The sequence below is a fragment of the Drosophila miranda genome, assembly GCF_003369915.1.
Source record: "Drosophila miranda strain MSH22 chromosome Y unlocalized genomic scaffold, D.miranda_PacBio2.1 Contig_Y1_pilon, whole genome shotgun sequence".
Classification (NCBI taxonomy): Eukaryota; Metazoa; Arthropoda; class Insecta; order Diptera; family Drosophilidae; genus Drosophila; species Drosophila miranda.
The window spans coordinates 292,598-311,100 of record NW_022881603.1 but is presented as its reverse complement, the minus strand read 5'-3'; the positions used below and the strand labels follow the sequence as shown (position 1 = coordinate 311,100).

The 18,503-nt window shown below is 47.3% G+C and overlaps 1 protein-coding gene and 1 pseudogene across 1 annotated transcript; one reads left to right on the top strand and one right to left on the bottom strand.

The window, feature by feature from the left end:
- The window catches only part of LOC117189724, a 112,486-nt pseudogene extending 98,601 nt beyond the window's left edge, over positions 1–13,885 (top strand).
- A 728-nt stretch (positions 13,886–14,613) lies between these two features.
- Positions 14,614–15,983, bottom strand: LOC117189735 (angiopoietin-related protein 4-like). The gene is made up of 2 exons (XM_033394815.1): positions 14,896–15,983; positions 14,614–14,825 (listed from the first exon to the last, which is right to left on the bottom strand). Exons 1-2 carry the CDS (start codon positions 14,949–14,951, stop codon positions 14,672–14,674), a joined length of 210 nt encoding a protein of 69 aa, XP_033250706.1. The 5' UTR covers positions 14,952–15,983; the 3' UTR covers positions 14,614–14,671.
- Positions 15,984–18,503: the final 2,520 nt, after the last annotated feature.

The window sequence follows — 18,503 nt, the reverse complement described above, 5'->3', positions numbered from 1 at the left end:
CTAAATGCGAGAGGACTTACAAAAAATATAATATTATAATATTGGGAGGGAAACTTAGAGTTGGCCAATAGTTTTGGCAAAACCCAATCTCTTCAACCGCCTCAAAGGCCTGGCAGGTAGTAATCGTCTGGCGAGCATACTATGGTGTCTAATTAGCCTGTCACTGTATCTGCTGGTGTGCCTTCCAATCTTCTCCTCTACTGTATGCAGATTCAAATCCCGATGTAGGGTGGAGCCGCGCACGTACCAAGGGCAGTTCGTTATTTGCCTCATGGCGCGATTCTGCAAGACCTGTATCCGTTTATAGTTCGATTTGGCAGCTATACCCCAAATCTGCACACCGTAGAGCCAGATCGGGGCTACACAGTGTACATAAACTGCTCTTTTGGCTCTCAGTGACATGGTGCTTCTTCTGTTAATCAGCCACCGCAATTGCTGCATTCTTTGCCCACATTTACGAGCCGTAGCTTTCAAGTGTGGACCAAAAGTAAGACGCTTATCAAGGGTGATACCGAGATTTCTTGCTTGCTCTGGTTGGTCCAAAGTTACGCCTTCAAACTTTATGGGTGGGGTGTGGTCTATGAGCGCTTTCAGGGTGAAGCATGGATTGGTGGTCTTCAGTGGGTTGACTTTTAAATTCCATCTTTTGCACCAAGCTGCCAAAGAGTAGAGGTACTCTTGGAGACCATCTGCTGCCTCAAGGCGGCACTTGGAGCTGTAGAGCAGTGCTATATCGTCCGCGTAGGTAGCAAGCAGAGCCTTACGGGGGGCCTCCATATGTTGCTCGCTTGGGGAGGGTAGATCTGCAGTATAGATAGAGTAAAGCAGCGGGCCAAGGACGCTGCCCTGTGGAACTCCAGCTCTCATTTGGCAAGGTGTTGAATGTGTGTTCCTGAACCTGACCATAAACTGACGTCCTTCCAAGTATGATCGTAGGACACCGTAGTATGGTGCTGGGAACAGTTTTTTAATTTTGCTCAGTAGGCCGATATGCCGAACTCTATCGAAGGCTTGCTGCATATCAATGAAGACTGCATTGCAGTATTCTAGATCATCATAGGCCTGTAGGATGTGTCCTGCCAATCTGTGGACTTGCTCCACTGTGCCGTGTCCCTCCCGAAAGCCAAACTGGTGATCCGGCAAGATACGGCATTCCTTGATTATACTACCAAGACGATTGGCAAGAAGCCTCTCCCATACCTTAGATAAGGAAGACAAAAGACTTATTGGCCGATACGACTCAGGGTCGTCCTCCGGTTTTCCAGGCTTATGGATCATCAGGATTGTTGCTATCTTCCACTGCTTAGGGAAAAACTGCATCCTTAACATGGCGTTAAAAATTGGTAATGGGTGAACCTGTCCCTTAAATGATGTGCAAACGAATTGGCCTGCTCTTCTTCGTTTCTAGCAAGTTCACCGTTGGGACACCGGATGGGAATCTGTCTGAACGGTTGTCTTTTAAGAGACTTAGTGGTCTTCCAAAGCGAATATCCAGCATCCACGGTGTAATCCATGGAAGCAAGCTTTTGTTCAAAGAAGTTGCTTCGAAGTTCTCTCAGGGTGTTTCGAAGTTGCTTGGCAGCCCGGTTCCATAGAATTCGGTCCCATGGGTCTTGAGATCGGATTGCGCGTCTGCGAAGTCTCCTTTTTTGTGACAAAAGCTCTCTGGCCTCTCTTGTAAGAACTATTCCATAGGCGGCGCTTGTCGGAGGATGCGAGGGCGTTGAGGCAGCAGCAGCCATGTGTATACTCTCTGTGATGTTATCTACAGCCATCTCGATTTCTTCCTCAGAGTTTAGCGTGACGTTCAGTTGAATCGACCTCTCCAAATGTTGCCTAAATGCGAGCAGATCAGTGTGCTTGGTGACTAGATGAGGGCTTGGATTTTCTATAATGCCATCTGTTTTAATGCTGATGACTAAGGCCAGATGGTCGGAGTCCAGATCCCAGCTCTGACTTATTGTTGCTCGAGAATCCGGAATACCATGATGTACTGCGAAGTCTATGCAGGACGGCGTGTGAATGAGTACATATGGGTACCTGGTTGGTGATCCAGTTGCAAGGATCTTAGCGCCAGTAGCAGAGATGGCTTCCGCTAGCTCTCGCCCCCTAGGGGAATTGTAAGTGTCTCCCCACAGCCAGTGTCGGGCATTCCAGTCACCACCAACCAAATACCTTTGCCCGCAAGCACGGAGTGCATCGATGTAATGTCTTTCCTCAATCCTGACTCTGGGAGGGCAGTAAATGGCGCTGAACTCCACATCGCCCAGTCCTGTGGCTACTTTTACTGCTGACATTTGCATGCTGCGTGTCTCAATGACCCTTTGTGGAAAATGACGAAGCGAAGTCTTAACTAAAACCGCAACTCCACCAACGCTATTATTATTCCGCGATGGCTTGAAGGCTGGATAGAAGGCATATCCATGTATTTTTACAGCTGCCCCTCTTTTAATTCTGATCTCCGTCAAAAGAAGAATGTCAACGCTATTCTTGTGCGCGAAGAGCTCAACTTCTTTTGCTTTCCCTGAAATGCCGTTAGCATTCCAGATGAGAACCTTTAGTGGGTTCATTGAGATGCTGAAACGTTGTTCTGGAGCTGAAGATTAGATCCAGCCCATTGCTTAATCGTGTTGGCCAATTCAAAAACCTTTTTTTCAAGTTTTTCAAGGCGTTGATTGGCTTGACTATTATGCTGCTGCTGTTCTTGCTGCTGTTGCTGTAGCCACATAAGAAACTGCTGCTGCTGCTGCTGTTGGAGCTGTTGTTGCCATTGTTGAAATTTTGTCTGCTGTTGTTGTAGCAGTTCATGAACTTCATATGAATTCTGTTGCTGGTTATTCAATCCTTGTGGCTGATGCGCTTGTAGACTATGAAAACGACGCTGAGCAGGTGTAGCAGGTATTGCATTTGAATTACCATTTGCTACGGCAGCATAGGAGGCTCCTGTATTACTTCTAGTGCCTACCAAAGGTTGGTGCTGATCAATATTTCGCTGGTGCTGCTGTATTGTTGGTCTATTAGCCCCCTTTTTGTGACTAGACTGCAAGGTAGGAAACTGTTGCTGGTCTCCAGGAAGTGTGGTAGAGTAAGCATATGCCACTTGATTATTTAAGGGGACATGACCCGTCCTGTTCGTATTAATTGCCTTCTTTGCGGAGCCCATTGATCGCCGTAGAAACTCCTGATACCATTGGCATCCTTTGTAACTGGCCATATGGCTTCCAGAGCAGTGAATGCAGGTTGGCTGTGCATCTAGGGGGCGTGTGCATTGTGAGGTTTGGTGATTTTCACCGCATCTGGCACAGTTGTGATGTCGGCGGCAGTATTTGGCTGTGTGGCCGAAATCCTGGCATCGACGACATTGAGCAATCTCTGTGGATTTTCGCATCCTTTCAATCCGTATTTTTTGGCGGCAAAGGGTCTTGACTTGGTAAATTTCGTTAATTTTTGCACAAGGCTTAATATTAATGAAAAAAATATTAAGTTTTTCGTCCTTGTTAGTCCTTGAGCTTGGATTATGGATGTGAAGGACCTCGAAGCCCAACATTTTAAAATCGGCGGTAATATCATTGTTTAGGGTGCTATGATGTAGGTCTCTTACAACAATTCTATGAGGCTTTTCAGTCTGCAATTGGTATGTGTGGAATTCTATTCCAATGGCATCGAAACAATCCACAATTGCTCTATAGGTATCACTGTCTTTGGGGACGATTCTGACCGTTTCCCCCTGGTTAGCTTTGACGACAACGTTATTCAAATTTGCAACGTCCTTTATGACATCAAATAAGTCATTTAAGTTGCTAATATTGACAACTATTTGCGGTGGTTTTGGAGGGCCTTTAAGCTGATTACCAGAGCTCGTTGATTCTCCTTGAAGACACTGGTCTGTATTAACTGCTTCATAAAGGTGTTCATCCAGTTGGTCATTTCCAGCGTCTGCATCTACATTCATCCGAACTTCCTCATTATTACTATCACTTGGGATGTTCGTGTCAAGAATGGAAAATCTGTTGTTGGTGTTTGCCCGTTCGCTTGTAGTGGGGGGGAAGCCCAGGTCCGGCCGCCGCTCCCTCGTTTAGATTTAGATGACAAAGTCTGATCGGTTTTTCTTTTGCCCGTTCTCCGTTTTTGAGCATCCAGAAGTCGTTCGGCAGCAGTGCGAAGTGTTTTTGCCTCAGTGTCGTCGGGGCATGTGGATATGGAGTTTTCTTGGCTATCAAAGCTTAGTGCAGGGCAGATACTGCTTATTGTAGCAGTTGCCATGGTGTAGGTGGTGTTGTTGGTGGCACTAGTGAATGTTACTGTTGTTGTGGTTTCTGTGCATGTAGAGCGTTCAGCCTCTGAACGATACTCAGAACGAATCTCAGAAGGTAATTTGCCTGATATTAGAAGCATTCTCTCATGATCAGTCCGCTTATTTCTAAGCCGAGAGTCAGATGAACTATTCGCATTCATTATACCGTAGCTGATAAGCGAAGTTTTTATTGCCCCTCTTGTGCGGCTGTGCGCAGACTGAGGGGAATGTCTTGACCGAAGGGCAGTGAATACAGTTGTAACAACGTTCACAAATGTGTTTTTTGTTTTTGTCCAATTGCCGACACCGCACAAAGCAGCACCCGAATTTACGATGTATGCTATTTTTAGCACACAAGAGAATGCTCCGCTAAAGCAGAATAAAGAAAACAACTTTTCACAAGCTGCGACACAACCGATCTCTATGAAAGTTGATTCGAGACTCACAAGTGATTAGTGCAATTAATTCTCATTTTCATTTTCATTTTCATTTGTGCTCGCATTTCGTTCTCTGTTGCAACAATTTAATGAAATCTAATTGAGCTTTGACTCTGGTCTTGAAGTGCTTCTATGGGCCTGGTCTGGTCTGCCCCCACCATTTGGCACTTGCACTTTTATTGCCGAGGGACCGCTGTGGGAGTGGAGAAACTCAATTGGAGTAAATAAAGGCTTGACAAATTAGCCAAAGTCGAGGCATAAAATATAAATGAATATCGATGCGACGGAGGATTTATGGTCTGAGAAGAACAATTTTTATTTAAATTGAGTTTATTCCAGTTTCATACAGAATCTTACAGATCTTTGGAACATTTAAACATTTGTTGTTTCCTCCAATGTTACTTTACTCTAATTTGTAGTTTCTAAGGCACTTAATATATGTATCTGCAGAGGCCTGAACAGATGGCCCTAGCGTTACCTGGACACTCGGATCAAATGAATGTAGAGTGCACTCTGCACTTTATTGTAAATATAAAAAATGGCATTGAAACGATGTAGCCCGCCCATCTAGCCCATTGTAAATCTAGCTAAAACGAGCACACGCGGTAATTTTTAAATAATTTTTAAAAAGGTATAACAAATTGGTAAAAATGCGTTTTTGTTCATGAAAAGCTTACAAATAATACAGTGACCAATAAAAGTCTAAGCATCACACCTATTTTGAACATTCAGAGATGGAAATTAATTGTACTGATTCTGAATGGGTGTCAGGCTTAGACTTTGTGGGACACGGTCAATGGTATGTAGTTCTATTGATTATGCATCACATTTAGCCAATTTCTGAAGAGCGCTCTTGACAGCAGCCAATTTGGCTTTGGACCAAGGTACAGCCAAAAGAATCAGCAGTGAAACGAAATAGTTTTCCATTGTGAGTCGTATGCTCCGAACCATGCCCATTGCAATTAAAATTAAACTGAGATCGCAAACGAAATGCATTTTGAATGAATTAACTGTTCAAATCCGGAAGCTAATGCAAAGCTGTTTGCTGATAAGAATTACTGCACTTCCAAGCCGCACTTGAACTTGAAAGTGTACTTGTACAGCTGCGTTTGATTCGTTTGTTAACCATAGCTGGGCTTAAATTTAAAGTTTATTTTAAATACAAATATTTAAATTATTTTAATACATTATTTAAATACATTTTTTTTTAAACATTGGTGTTTTGTTTCATTCACTTTCATACTTCGCGCTCTACTTAAAGCAGGTTGGCAGTCCAGCAGCATTTCATTCGAGGTGCAGTTTTTCAGCAGTTGGCAGTTTTCCCGTTTATCGATAGCAACAATGAAATACCCTTCTGGAATATTTAAACCTATTTCAACGATTTCTTTCTACAGAGACCAAGAATAATCATGCATGAATATGTCTAACACATATCAATTTGAGAAAATTTCTTCATCAATTACGTTTTAAGAACATTTTGGAAAACAGGGTATACAAAGGGCTATACACGCATCATGTCTTTAAATACCAGCAACATTGCGACTGTTTTTTTGTTGAACTATTTTGTTTAAACCTTGTTTAAGTCAAAATACAACAAAAGCAAGGACTAAAAACTAACCAATTTTGTAGAAAATGTATTTATCAACGGCCTAAAATTATGTGAGCCGAACTAAGGGTTTTAGTTAGCCAGAATTATTCAACGGAATCTCTAAATTGAGCAATATGAACGACTAGCCTCGTTTTTTTGTTTTGACTTATTTCGCTAAAACCGTTTTTTGGTTGACCTATTTCACTAATACATTCTTTTAGACAAGATCCAATAAAAGCAAGTGTTTAAAATAAACTAGTCAATTCGCAAATAGATTCACTAATCGGATAAAACTATGTGGGCATGGCTTAATGTTCTATATAGCTAGTAATATTCCACGGAATATCATAAACGAGGAATATGTAAAATAGAACTTGAATTCGTCAGTATATTTACGGTATATTTTTTAAATGAGACGGTACATTTCGGTATATTTCTGGGGTCGGACGGTATATTTTAGCGATAAGCCCGCGGATAATACTGAGGGACAGGACTTCATTTTCTTTTTTTCTTTTTTTGGCAATTTATTTATTTAGCTCTTGGAATTTATTATCTTATCTGATCAAATACTTGTTCAATACAATATATCGGTGGAACAAAGTTCAATTAAAGCAAAGGTGAGGCGAGACATTTGCCGGTCAACCTGCGCGTCCATCGCGGTGTTTTCCGCACACAGAGAACGGTGACTGGAAAAAATGTAAATCCCCGTACTTCCAGCTAGTAGCGTACATCCAGAAAAACATGCTGTGTCATTATAGCCACGTCAGCAATCATCTTAGTTGGCGAGCTTGTGCCTGCAGTCACTGAATTTTATTTTATTTCACCACTTTCAGCTGGCACCCGGAGCAAATAGGATCATCATGGCAGACAACGTGCATATTGGGGAAACCGAAATAAAGGTATAAATAATATAAATTCCAGTGTATATACATAAGTTTATACTTTTTGCTGAATTGTAAAAATGCATTCGCATTTGTTGCAGCCTCGCAGCTATCAGCTGCGTCTCGTGGATCATATTATGAAGAACAATGGGATAATCTACTTGCCGACCGGATCTGGCAAGACATACGTGGCCATCCTGGCCCTGAAGCGATTCTCCAAAGACATGGACAAGTAAGTCGCTTGCATTTTTTTATACCCGATACTCAAAATGAGTATTGGGGTATATTAGATTTGTGGTAAAAGTGGATGTGTGTAACGTCCAGAAGGAATCGTTTCCGACCCCATAAAGTATATATATTCTTGATCAGCATCAATAGCCGAGTCGATTGAGCCCTGTCTGTCTGTCCGTCTGTCCGTCCGTCCTTCAGCGCCTAGTGCGCAAAGACTATAAGAGCGAGAGCAACGATGTTTTGGATCCAGACTTCTGTGATATGTCACTCCTACAAGAATATTTCAAAACTTTGCCCCGCCCACTTCCGCCCCCACAAAGGGCGAAAATCTGTGGCATCCACAATTTCGACGATACGAGAAAAACGCAGAATCGTAGAGGATGACTATATCTTCTAGAGTGCAAAATCTGAACCAGATCGTATAATTATTATAGCCAGAATCAAGAAAACAATTTCATTCTTTCTCGCTCTGTCTCTTTCTAACACACAGGTTTCATGGTCGGTTTTGCCAATTGCAAAATATGAGTTCAAGGATCTCAGAACCTATAAGAGCCAGAGCAACCAAATTTGGCATCCACACTCCTGTGATATCGGACCTTGACCGTTTCGTGTCCAAATTTCGCCACCCCCCCTTCCGCCCCCGCAAAGGACGAAAATCTGGGGCATCCACAAATCTCAGAGACTATTAACGCTAGAGTAACCAAATTTAGTATCCGCACTCCTGTTAGATCTCACTATAAAACGTTTATCTCAGAATTTCGCCCCACCCCCTTCCGCCCCCACAAAGGACGAAAATCTGTTGCATCCACAATATTGCAGATTCGAGAAAACTAAGAACGCAGAATCATAGATAATGACCATATCTATCAGATTGCTGAATCTGGATCAGATCAAATCATTTTTATAGCCAAAAGGAACAAATCAATTTGCACTGGCTACGCAGCGCCCGACGTCACGCTCAGACTGATTTTCTGTCTCTCTCGCACGCACTCTTTGTCATGTCGGTTAATATTAGCGGCGTCTGCCGGAGGAGAGCCATACTGACTTAGTATCGGGTATAACTGTAGAGTTGCGGTGTCCGCAGCAACTCACAACGTTCCCCCTCGTTTCATACTGGAATTTTGCAAACACACTCATACATAAGCAAATACGTATGTAGCTGTTGAACTGAATTCTCGGATTTGTTTACACTCCTACAGATCAATCGATGAGGGCGGAAAACGAGCTATATTTATGTGGAATACAGTCGAGCTAGCCCGCCAGCAGGCAATGGCCGTGAGGAAGTTCTCAAATCTCAAAGTGGGGTTCTTTGTGGGGGAGCAGGGCGTCGACGACTGGTCGAAGATAAAATGGAGCCACGAAATAAGCGATAGCCAAGCTAGTGTCGAGCTCATGACGCCTCATCAAACCAATATGCATTTCTGATATTCGTTTATATAGAACGGATGCACTAGTATTTGTGCTTCCAAGTGCTTTACAAATTTGGCCCTGGCTTTTTTTTTCTAATTGAATTTTCTTATATCTTGCAACGACAATAGGTTCTGGTGGGCACAGCCCAAGTCATGTTGAATATGGTCACCCAGAAGTACTTGGAGCTGAGCTCTGTGAGCATCGTGATTATAGACGAGTGCCGCCATGGCACTGGCCACCATCCCTACCATGAGTTCATGCATCTGTTTTTACTCGCTGACCGAAACACGCCGCTGCCGAATTTAAGCTGGTCGCTCAAAAGCTCAGAGAGCTGGAGACGACCTACAGAAGCAATATCATCACCGTGTCCGACACGGAGGAATTGAAAAACGTGATGCTGTAAGACCTTTTAAGCCCTTTCCATAGAAGAAATCACGCTATAGCAGTTCTGTTTATTTTTTGCAGCTACTCCACCAAACCAAGGAGTGTTTAAGGACTTATCCAGACCAAGTGGGGAGCCTTGTGATCGGGCAGGCCATACATAGATGCATTGAGCACTTCAACGTACGCCTAGACGATTTGGAGATTGGCAAACAGCCTACGCGCTATTCCAAGGGACTGTCGACCCCCCGCGATCCGCAGAAGAAAGGATATATAAAGACTCTGCTCAACGACTTCCAGTACCAGCTGGAGCACTATGGCGTATATGCGGCAGCCATGGCCATAGTATCGGTGATTCTAGAGTTTGAAATCAAGCTGCATCAGTCGGAAACCCTTGCCCTGACCCACATATATAAGTTGGCCATCTGTCTGTGTAACCGGATCAATCACATGCTAAAGAAAAAGCTTCGCGATTTGGTCGACGATGATACGGAACCCGATGACGCAGTCCACACGGAGGAAACCATCATGAACTTTTTGACTCCCAAGGTGCAGAGATTTTTGGATTACGTGCAGAAAACGTTCTCGGGCAAGGATGCCAAGGATATTTGCTGCTTGGTCTTCGTTGAGCGCCGGTATACGAGCAAATGCATATACCAATTGTTGAAGAAGTTCATTGCGGTTATTCCTGCGCTGCGCGATGTTCTCATGCCGCAGTTTATGGTGGGCCGCAACTCAGTTTCAGCGGATTGTGAGAGCGTCCTGGAGCGCAAGTGGCAAAAGTCGGTACGTTATGCCTCGGGCCTCAGCACAGAACATTATATTAAAAGTATATTATTCTCCCCTGTCGCAATCCCCATCAAAGGCCATTCATCAATTTAGGGATGGCGAAGCCAACCTGATGGTCTGTTCGAGCGTTCTAGAGGAAGGCATCGATGTAAAGGCCTGCAATTACGTGTTGATCCTGGATCCATTAAAGAAATTTAACATGTACGTGCAGACGAAGGGGCGGGCTCGATCCAAGGAGGCCCAGGTTGTGCTTTTTTCCTCAGAGCTTGACCGCATAAAAACCAACCAACAAATCAATCAATATCGCCAAGCCCATAACGACATCGGAGAGTATTTAAAGGATCGCGTCCTGGATCGGGCCGAACCCCTGATGCAAGAGATAGCCGATCACTTCCACGAATTGATCCCACCATTTATAAACGAAAAAGGTGCCGTGCTGCTGCCTAGCAGTGCCCTGATGCTGCTCCACCGCTACTGCCAGAGCCTGCCCTCGGATGCATTCGGCTTTGTGGAGCCCTGGATCACACTAATCAGTTGGGACCAGAAGCGGGAACTCTTTGGCACACAGGCCGCAAGCAAAGAAGTCGTCTCTATCGAACTTCCACTCAGCTCGTCCGTGCGGGCCAAAATTTATGTAAGCCCAAAATGGACTACCCAGCGTCGACAGTCAGTAATCATGTTCGAATCATTCCAGAGCGATCCCATGACTTCCGTTAAGGCGGCAAAAATATCGGCAGCCTTTAAGACCTGCATTAAACTGTACTCCACGGGGGAGCTCAACGAGCGTTTCCTACCCGTCACGCTTAAGGACCGGGTGACGGCGATAACCGACTTTCACTTTGACCACTGGAAGAAATACAGCGACGATGGTGAGTCTTATTCAATCAAATACCCACTAATTCTGTTTAATCATTCTCCTCCTTGGGTGCTTTTAGTTATCGATACGGTAAACAAGCAGAAACTCAAGCCGAAGACACAAACTACCTTCAAGACCTCTTGTCCGACGGAGTTTTACGATTGCCGGCCACGGGTGGGTGATGTCTGTTATGCCTATGAGATCATTTTGGAGCCGCAGTTCGAGCGCAACGACTACACAGAGCACATCCACGACAACATGCTGTCGGGTAGGAACTTTGCGTTGCTGCTGAGGAAGCAGCTGCCGCCTCTCTCGAAGATGCCGCTGTTCTGCAACCAGGGTCCATTACATGTGCAGGTTAGGGAGCACCCGCGAGAGCTGGTTATTGCAAGTGCGGAGCAGCTGGAGCAACTTCATCAGTTCCATGGAATGCTGTTCCGCGATCTGTTTAAGATCTGGCATCCCTGCTTTGTACTGGATCGTCGAAGCAAGGACAACTCCTACCTGATCGTGCCTCTAGCCGTGGGCGCAAAGCATCAGAATGTGGTGGACTGGCCGCTGGTCCGTCAGTTCCAGCGTCTGCCCACCCTGAAGCCTGTCAGTGTGAAGTAGCGCAAGGAACAGCGAGCGCCGCGTCCAGAGGACTATGAGGGGAAAATTGTGACTCAGTGGTATGCCAACTTCGCGAGCAAGCGAATGCTCGTGCACAAGGTGCGCAGAGACCTGACTCCGAGCAGCCTGATGGAAAGCAACCACCAGAACACGAGCTATGGCGAGTTCACCACGTCCAAGTATGGCGATGACATCGAAGGAATTGTTCGCATGGACCAGTTCCTGATCGAGGTGCGCGATCTTACGGAGCAACTGAACTTCTATGTCCAGCAGCGGGGCAAGACGTCGGCCCAGAGCAAGGCCAGGGTCAAGATCATCCTCATTCCGGAGCTCTGCTTTAAATTCGATTTCCCCGGCGACCTCTGGATAAAAGCAGTGTTTCTACCCAGCATCTTGAACCGGCTCCACTTCATGCTGCATGCTGAGGCATTACGACAACGCTTCAATACCTACCTGGGGCTGCAACATCTGCCTCAAAATGGAGTTGACTATAGGCCAAAGCTCTTGGAGATCGACTGGTCGTTGCGCCGCAATGTGGATTCCCATGGCAATGCCGTTCCCAATGATTATGAAGAAGGGTCACGCTCCATTCTGGAGCCCCTACCCATCAAAGAAGTTGAGATTGGGATGAAGACACTGCAGATACGTGACATACAACATTCGTGGCAGCAGTACCTGGAACCCGTAGACCTACCCCGGAACATCATGTCCGCCTATACCGTGGAGTTGAACTAATACAACAATTTTATATCCGGCCAAGTGGCGTCTCTCGACAAAATAGAGCAGGACGACAGGGAGTTCTGGCTGGAGACGCAGTTCAAGGATGCCTAAAGGGAACATCTATGAGACCAGGAGTCCAGCAATGCCCCCTGCCGCCCGGCCTGCCCTGCTCCCGCCGACCAGCTCAGCTCCCAAACCACAGTCGTTGAATGTGTTGCCGGTTCTGATGAAGAGCGTCTCCGATAATCACATCACTCCGGCCCACCGAGACTTCTCCTCCGTCGTGAACTACTTCTTTGGTGAGGTCGCTGTTCAGAACAAGGTGGTGGCTGACACTCTGGAGGCCCTTCTGGGAGTCGTTGTGAGAAACTATGGATTGCAACATGGCTTCCGCATGCTGGAATACTTCGGCATTTGCAAGCCGGACGTTAATAAGCCATTGTCGCAGCTGCTCGATCTTCAGTTGAAGAGCACCAAGATGCGAGCCAACGCGAGCCCTGACGATATTGATGGCTTCCTGATCAACCACTCCTATTTAGAGCAGAATCTTGCAGGCCCTGACGCATCCGTCGTTTCCCACCAATCGCTTGACCGGCTGCTACCAGGAGCTGGAGTTCATTGGCGATGCCATACTCGATTTTCTCATCTCTGCATACATTTTCGAAAACAATACCAAGCTGCGTCCGGGCGAGCTCACGGCTCTGCGCTCGGCATTGGTCAATAACATGACACTGGGATGCATCTGCGTGCGCCACAAGCTGCACCTCTTCATTCTGGCAGAGAACGCGTTGCTATCTGAGACCATCAGCAAGTTTGTGAAATTCCAAGAGAGCCAGGGACACAGAGTCACTAATCATGTACGTTTTCTGCTCGAGAAGAGAGATGTGCAGCCCGTTATTCTGGACTTGGACGATGAAGTGGAGATGGCCATGGAAAATGAGTCGGAAGACGGTCCACGCATCGGTGCTTTCAACTTGCCGCAAAACGTAGATGTCCCCAAGGCTTTAGGCGATGCCCTGGAGGCCCTTATCGCGGCCGTCTACCTGGATTGCCGGGATCTGCAGACAACCTGGCAGATGATCTACCATTCGTTTGAGCCCGAACTGAAGGAATTCTCCCAGAATATACCCATCAGCACGATTCGTCAGCTCCATGAGCACAAGCTGGCCAATCCCGTCTACGGTCCGCCCCTGGTAGACAAGGACGTTGTGATGATGTACTGCCAGTTCACCTGCATGGAGAAGATCATTCGGGTCACTGATTTCGGCTCCAACAAGGACCAAGCCAAATTGGCTGCTGCCAAGAGCGCTCTTCAGAAATTGGCTAAATGTGATGCATAATCCATAGAACTACATACCATTGACCGTGACTCACAAAGTCTAAGCCTGACACCCATTCTGAATATGTACAATTAATTTTCACCTCTGAATGTTCAAAATGGGTGTGATGCTTAGACTTTTATTGGTCACTGTATTATTTGTAAGCTTTTCATGAACAAAAAAGCATTTTTACCAATTTGTTATACCTTTTTAAAAATTATTTTAATATGTAAAATAAAATCGCTATGTACCGCGTGTGCTCGTTTAAGCTAGATTTACAATGGGCTAGATGGGCGGGCTACATCGTCAACGACGTCAATGCCATTTTTTATATTTACAATAAAGTGCAGAGTGCACTCTACATTCATTTGATCCGAGTGTCCATGCACCCGCTGTGGCTTCTGTTCAGGCCTCTGCAGATACATATATTAAGTGCCTTAGAAACTACAAATTAGAGTAAAGTAACATTGGAGGAAACAACAAATGTTTAAATGTTCCAAAGATCTGTAAGATTCTGTATGAAACTGGAACAAACTCAATTTAAATAAAAATTGTTCTTCTCAGACCATAAATCCTCCGTCGCATCGATATTCATTTATATTTTATGCCTCGACTTTGGCTAATTTGTCAAGCCTTTATTTACTCCAATTGAGTTTCTCCACTCCCTCAGCGGTCCCTCGGCAATAAAAGTGCAAGTGACAAATGGTGGGGGCAGACCAGACCAGGCCCATAGAAGCACTTCAAGACCAGAGTCAGAGCTCAATTAGATTTCATTAAATTGTTGCAACAGCGAACGAAATGCGAGCACAACTGAAAATAAAAATGAAAATGAGAATTAATTGCACTAATCACTTGTGCGCGAATAAACAAATGTCTAGAGCAGCGAACTGCAGTGAACTGTAACGAAGTAATTATTGTACCCGGGAGAGGAGAGGGCGAAAAATCGAAAGCTAATCAACTGTCGAATCGCGGCGGGGGGCGGGCGTCGGAAGATGTAAATAACTAAGACGAATGGGGTTCGGCGTTTGGCGCTCGGCTTCGTATTGAGATTTATCTGGTTTAACAATGCTCTTAAAGCCTCTCGAAACAAACATAATACGCGTAAATTATTAAAAATAATGGGCATTCGGGTGTGTTGAGCTGATGGAGGGATTCATTTTAATGAATCTTTAGGGGTACTGTACGCTTGGTCCTCGGTAAATCGTTCACGTTGCACGGATCTCAGAGATCTGAAGCTATACCATTGCTCCCAGAAAATGCCCTGGACATTGTCCACCTTGGCCTTGAAGTACTTGCCATTCAAATTGCTATGGGAAGAGGATATTAACTGAATAATTCGTATGTGTTTGTGTGATACTCAGTGGACGGATGAATTACCTTCGCGAACAGAAGTCGTACCACCAGGCTCCGTGGTGATACTCGGCGCAATTCATATGCGTAAATTCATCGTTATCCCTATCGAAGGTTGCGAATTTTTAAGAGGCTTGTAGCTGAGGGCGTAAACTAAATTGACCGCCAACGGCGTTGTATGGGCATCCAAAGTCTCGTTGCTACAGGGGGTTTTGGAGTCAGGGGCTCTTAAACGGTGCTCTGAAAGGTTGGCTCCCTCTGGGGGTGAGTTAACGCTGATGGCAGGTGAAGAGAAGGAGGAGAAAGCGATGACATTCGAACGTCATCCAGCGGATCCGACCGGTCTCATAGTGGATGGGAGCGTGTCCATCTTCCTTTTGGAATTTGGATGTCGAGCGACCAACATCGCCCCGAACAGGCTCAGCAAAAATCATTAATGAAAAAGTTCCAAAGTCAAGAAAAGAATATTGTCAAAGCGCGAGTGGTATCCAGCAGCAGCAAAGCAAAAGTCGCGGGACTACGATAACTGAAGCTAGGTCGGCCACTGGGGCCAAGATTGACGGATTTGGCGCCTAGCAATTTGGGCTGGCGAAGCAGCGGCGCTCCAAGCAGCTGATCCGTCGCAGCACAGAGCAAGGGAGCAGAGACGCAGAAAAAATTCAGAGAGGCTCGACCTTCGCGGGCAGCCGGATCGACGTCGGTGAGGCGGCGGCCACAAAGCGGGACGGTCGATAATCCGCGATAGCGGAAAGTTCAGCACCGGCGAAATACGAACGGAGAAAAAGGAGGAAAAATAGCGCAAATCCTACCTAAACGTGCCGTATGGCAAATACAGTTAACAAGGCCCAATTAAGATCCGCAATACATAGGGAAGGAAAGAGTTAGTGTGTTGTTGGAGTTCAATACTCAGAGCTGCAAGGGTAATGCCCCAAAAAAATAAAGAGGGCGAGCGGAGCCAAAGGTGATGCGCGCATAGGCAGAGAGTGAAAGCGGGGGAGAGAGAGAACACGCAAGCAGCAAAGGCAGAGCCCAATAGGAGAGCGAGAGAGCTATAAAAACGCTCGCCAGCAACGGAGCCGAAGGGGGCTGGCGATAAGCCGACGAGCTGGCCCTGGATTGATCCAGTGGAGCCGTAGCTGTCTCTGCCCAAGACCTTTGTTTCCTGCTGTGTCCTGTTGGTGACTCCTGGTTCGACGAGCTGCCCCTGGATTGATCCAGTGGAGCCGTAGCTGTCTCTGCCAAAGTCTTCGTTTTGTTGCGTTGTCCTGTTGGTGTCGGGTTTCGTGCTGGGGAACTGGCCATGGTTGGTTCCATCTGTGTCGCAGTTTTTTCCGTCGTAGCTTCCTTCGTGTCCTGTTGTGGTGGCGTAGTCCTGGGGTTGTTGCGTGATCTTGTCTGGTAGGGCTTTGCTGTCACTGCGGTTGGATGGTTCGTGGTTGGCTGTGGGGTGTTGGTCTGCGGCTGGTCTCGAATGGCAGTGGAGTCCGCAAACGTGACAGACCGTGTGCGTGGCTGGGCGGTGCATGATGGTATCGTCCCGGCGGGTTTCTGCTACAACTTCAGCTGTAGATATGCCCGTCCGCAGTGGATCCTTGCGCGGATGCCACAGAGGAAGTCGAGCCCCAAGATGAAGTCGTCTAATACCGTGGGGAGTATAAGAAGAGATACCTGTGTTTCTTGCTGATCCAGGCGCACTGTGACTGCTATCGCTTGGTTGATCTCCTTCCTGGTTCCATCTGCCAGGCGGATCCTGGTCCTCACCTCTCGCCTGTTCTCGGTCGTCCCTATCTCCTTCGCCAGCCGCTCACTAATGAAGGATCGTGTGGCTCCAGTGTCGAGGGTGGCCGCAAATGCTCTCCCATTGATGTCCACCAGGGCAGCGATCCTTCCTCCGGTCATGTTTAATGGGTGGGTTTCTCCTGTTCCTGGGTGCGCGCCTCCGTCCATGTCCCAGTTGGGCGGAGACCCGACCCGTTTCCCGACGCTGGTTTCCGGCAGCAGTTGATGGTCCGGACCCCTCGGTGGCCACATTCCCAACAGAACAGCTTCTGTCGGTTTGTGCACGCACCACTGAAATGGCCGTTTTCCCCACAGTTCCGGCAGGCTCGTTGTACATCGATCGCTTGCTCTTCCTCCTGGCCGATCCCTCGGTTGGCGATCTCGGTTTTCCCGGGCGTCTCGTGTGTGTTGCCCCGTTGGGGGTTGGTTCCATTGCCGGTAAAGGCGGCACGGGGTCGATGGTTCTGCGTGGTCCCGATGCTGCGGAGTGCGTCTCGGTCCCGCGCGGTTTCGTAGGCCGAGACGAGCTGGGTCGATTCTGTGAGTGATCGGAAATCTTGTCTGCGCGTATACATTTGATACTCCGGACGAAGATTTTCGTAGATCCGCTCGAGTTCCTCTTCCCGAGTATACTGGGCTCGTTGCATCATCAGACGCAACTCGATAAGGTAATCCCGGAAGGATTCCTTGGGCTTCTGTTCCCGACTTCGTATGGTGTCTTCCAGCCGCTGGAAGTATCTGGGGGCAGGAAGAATTCTAGGTATTCTTTCCGAAAGTCTGTCCAATTCTGTCCCTGCATCTGAAAAGTTCGGAACCATCTTTCGGCCTTACCTGTAAGGAGACCGGAGATGGCTCGCGGAAACTGCTCTGGGCTCCCGCCGTATGATTCCACTCGCTCCTCGAGCCTTTCGATGAACGCTAGTGGAGTTTGTCCGCCAGTAACGAGGCTGTCTGGTGGCTAGGCGTGGCCAGGGGTCCAGCGGTAGTGGGTACTGGCGCGTGGTTCTTGCTGGACGCCTCTGGTCTGGTTCCTTGGAGTGGTCCTTGGGCAGCTCGTTGTGGTTGCTCGTCCTGGGCGGCCGGTGTCTCGGTTGCTGACTCGCGGTATCCGTGGGTTGATCCTTGGCTCGTGCTGGGCAGCTCGGTTACAATTAATCGCAGTTTTGGTCCCTCCTTGCTGTCTTCCATCTTCGTCCGGCTCTCTGGCCCGGGTGACGTGGCTGGACTCCGGTGGTCCCTGGGGCTCGGTATGTTCCCAAAATGCGTAGCCAATTCGTCCAGCCTTGCCTGCACGGCTTCCTGGTGCCCAGGGCGTGCGATGAATGCGGTGATCCGGCTCCGTAGGTCCTCTACAGTCCCAGTTTCTCCTAGTCCAAACTCCTTAGCTAGGCTCTGCAGCTCGTCCTTCCTGCGGGACGCTATCCAGCGGATGTTCATCCTGATCCTGGTACACTAATCGGGGCACAGGTACGAGTCCTTATCAGCACGGTACTGGGTCTGGGGCTTCTGTACTAGGATACGCGGCACTGGGTGGAGAGTCCTGTTCGAAGGACACGCGGCACGGTACTGGATCGGTGATCCTATACTAGGATACACGGCACTGGGGTGGGGGATCCTGTTCGATGGGCACGCGGCACGGTACTAGATCGGTGATCCTGTACTAGGATACACAGCACTGGGTTGGATGATCCTGTCGAAGGATACGTGGCGCGGTACAGGGAAAGGTTCTGTCTGACTGCTCGGTGGTAACTGTGTGACTGCTCGGTAACAACTACCTGACTGCCCGGTAATGACTGTCTGACTGCTCGGTAACCACTGTCTCACTGCTCGGTAACAACCGCCTGACTGCTCGGTAA

What these genes read in the sequence shown, in the direction of transcription:
- LOC117189735 (XM_033394815.1), bottom strand. Translation starts at nt 14,951, where the DNA reads ATGAATTGCGCCGAGTATCACCACGGAGCCTGGTGGTACGACTTCTGT. An exon ending in TACGACTTCTGTTCGCGAAG is followed by an intron (nt 14,826 to 14,895) that starts GTAATTCATCCG and finishes CTCTTCCCATAG; the next exon opens with CAATTTGAATGGCAAGTACT.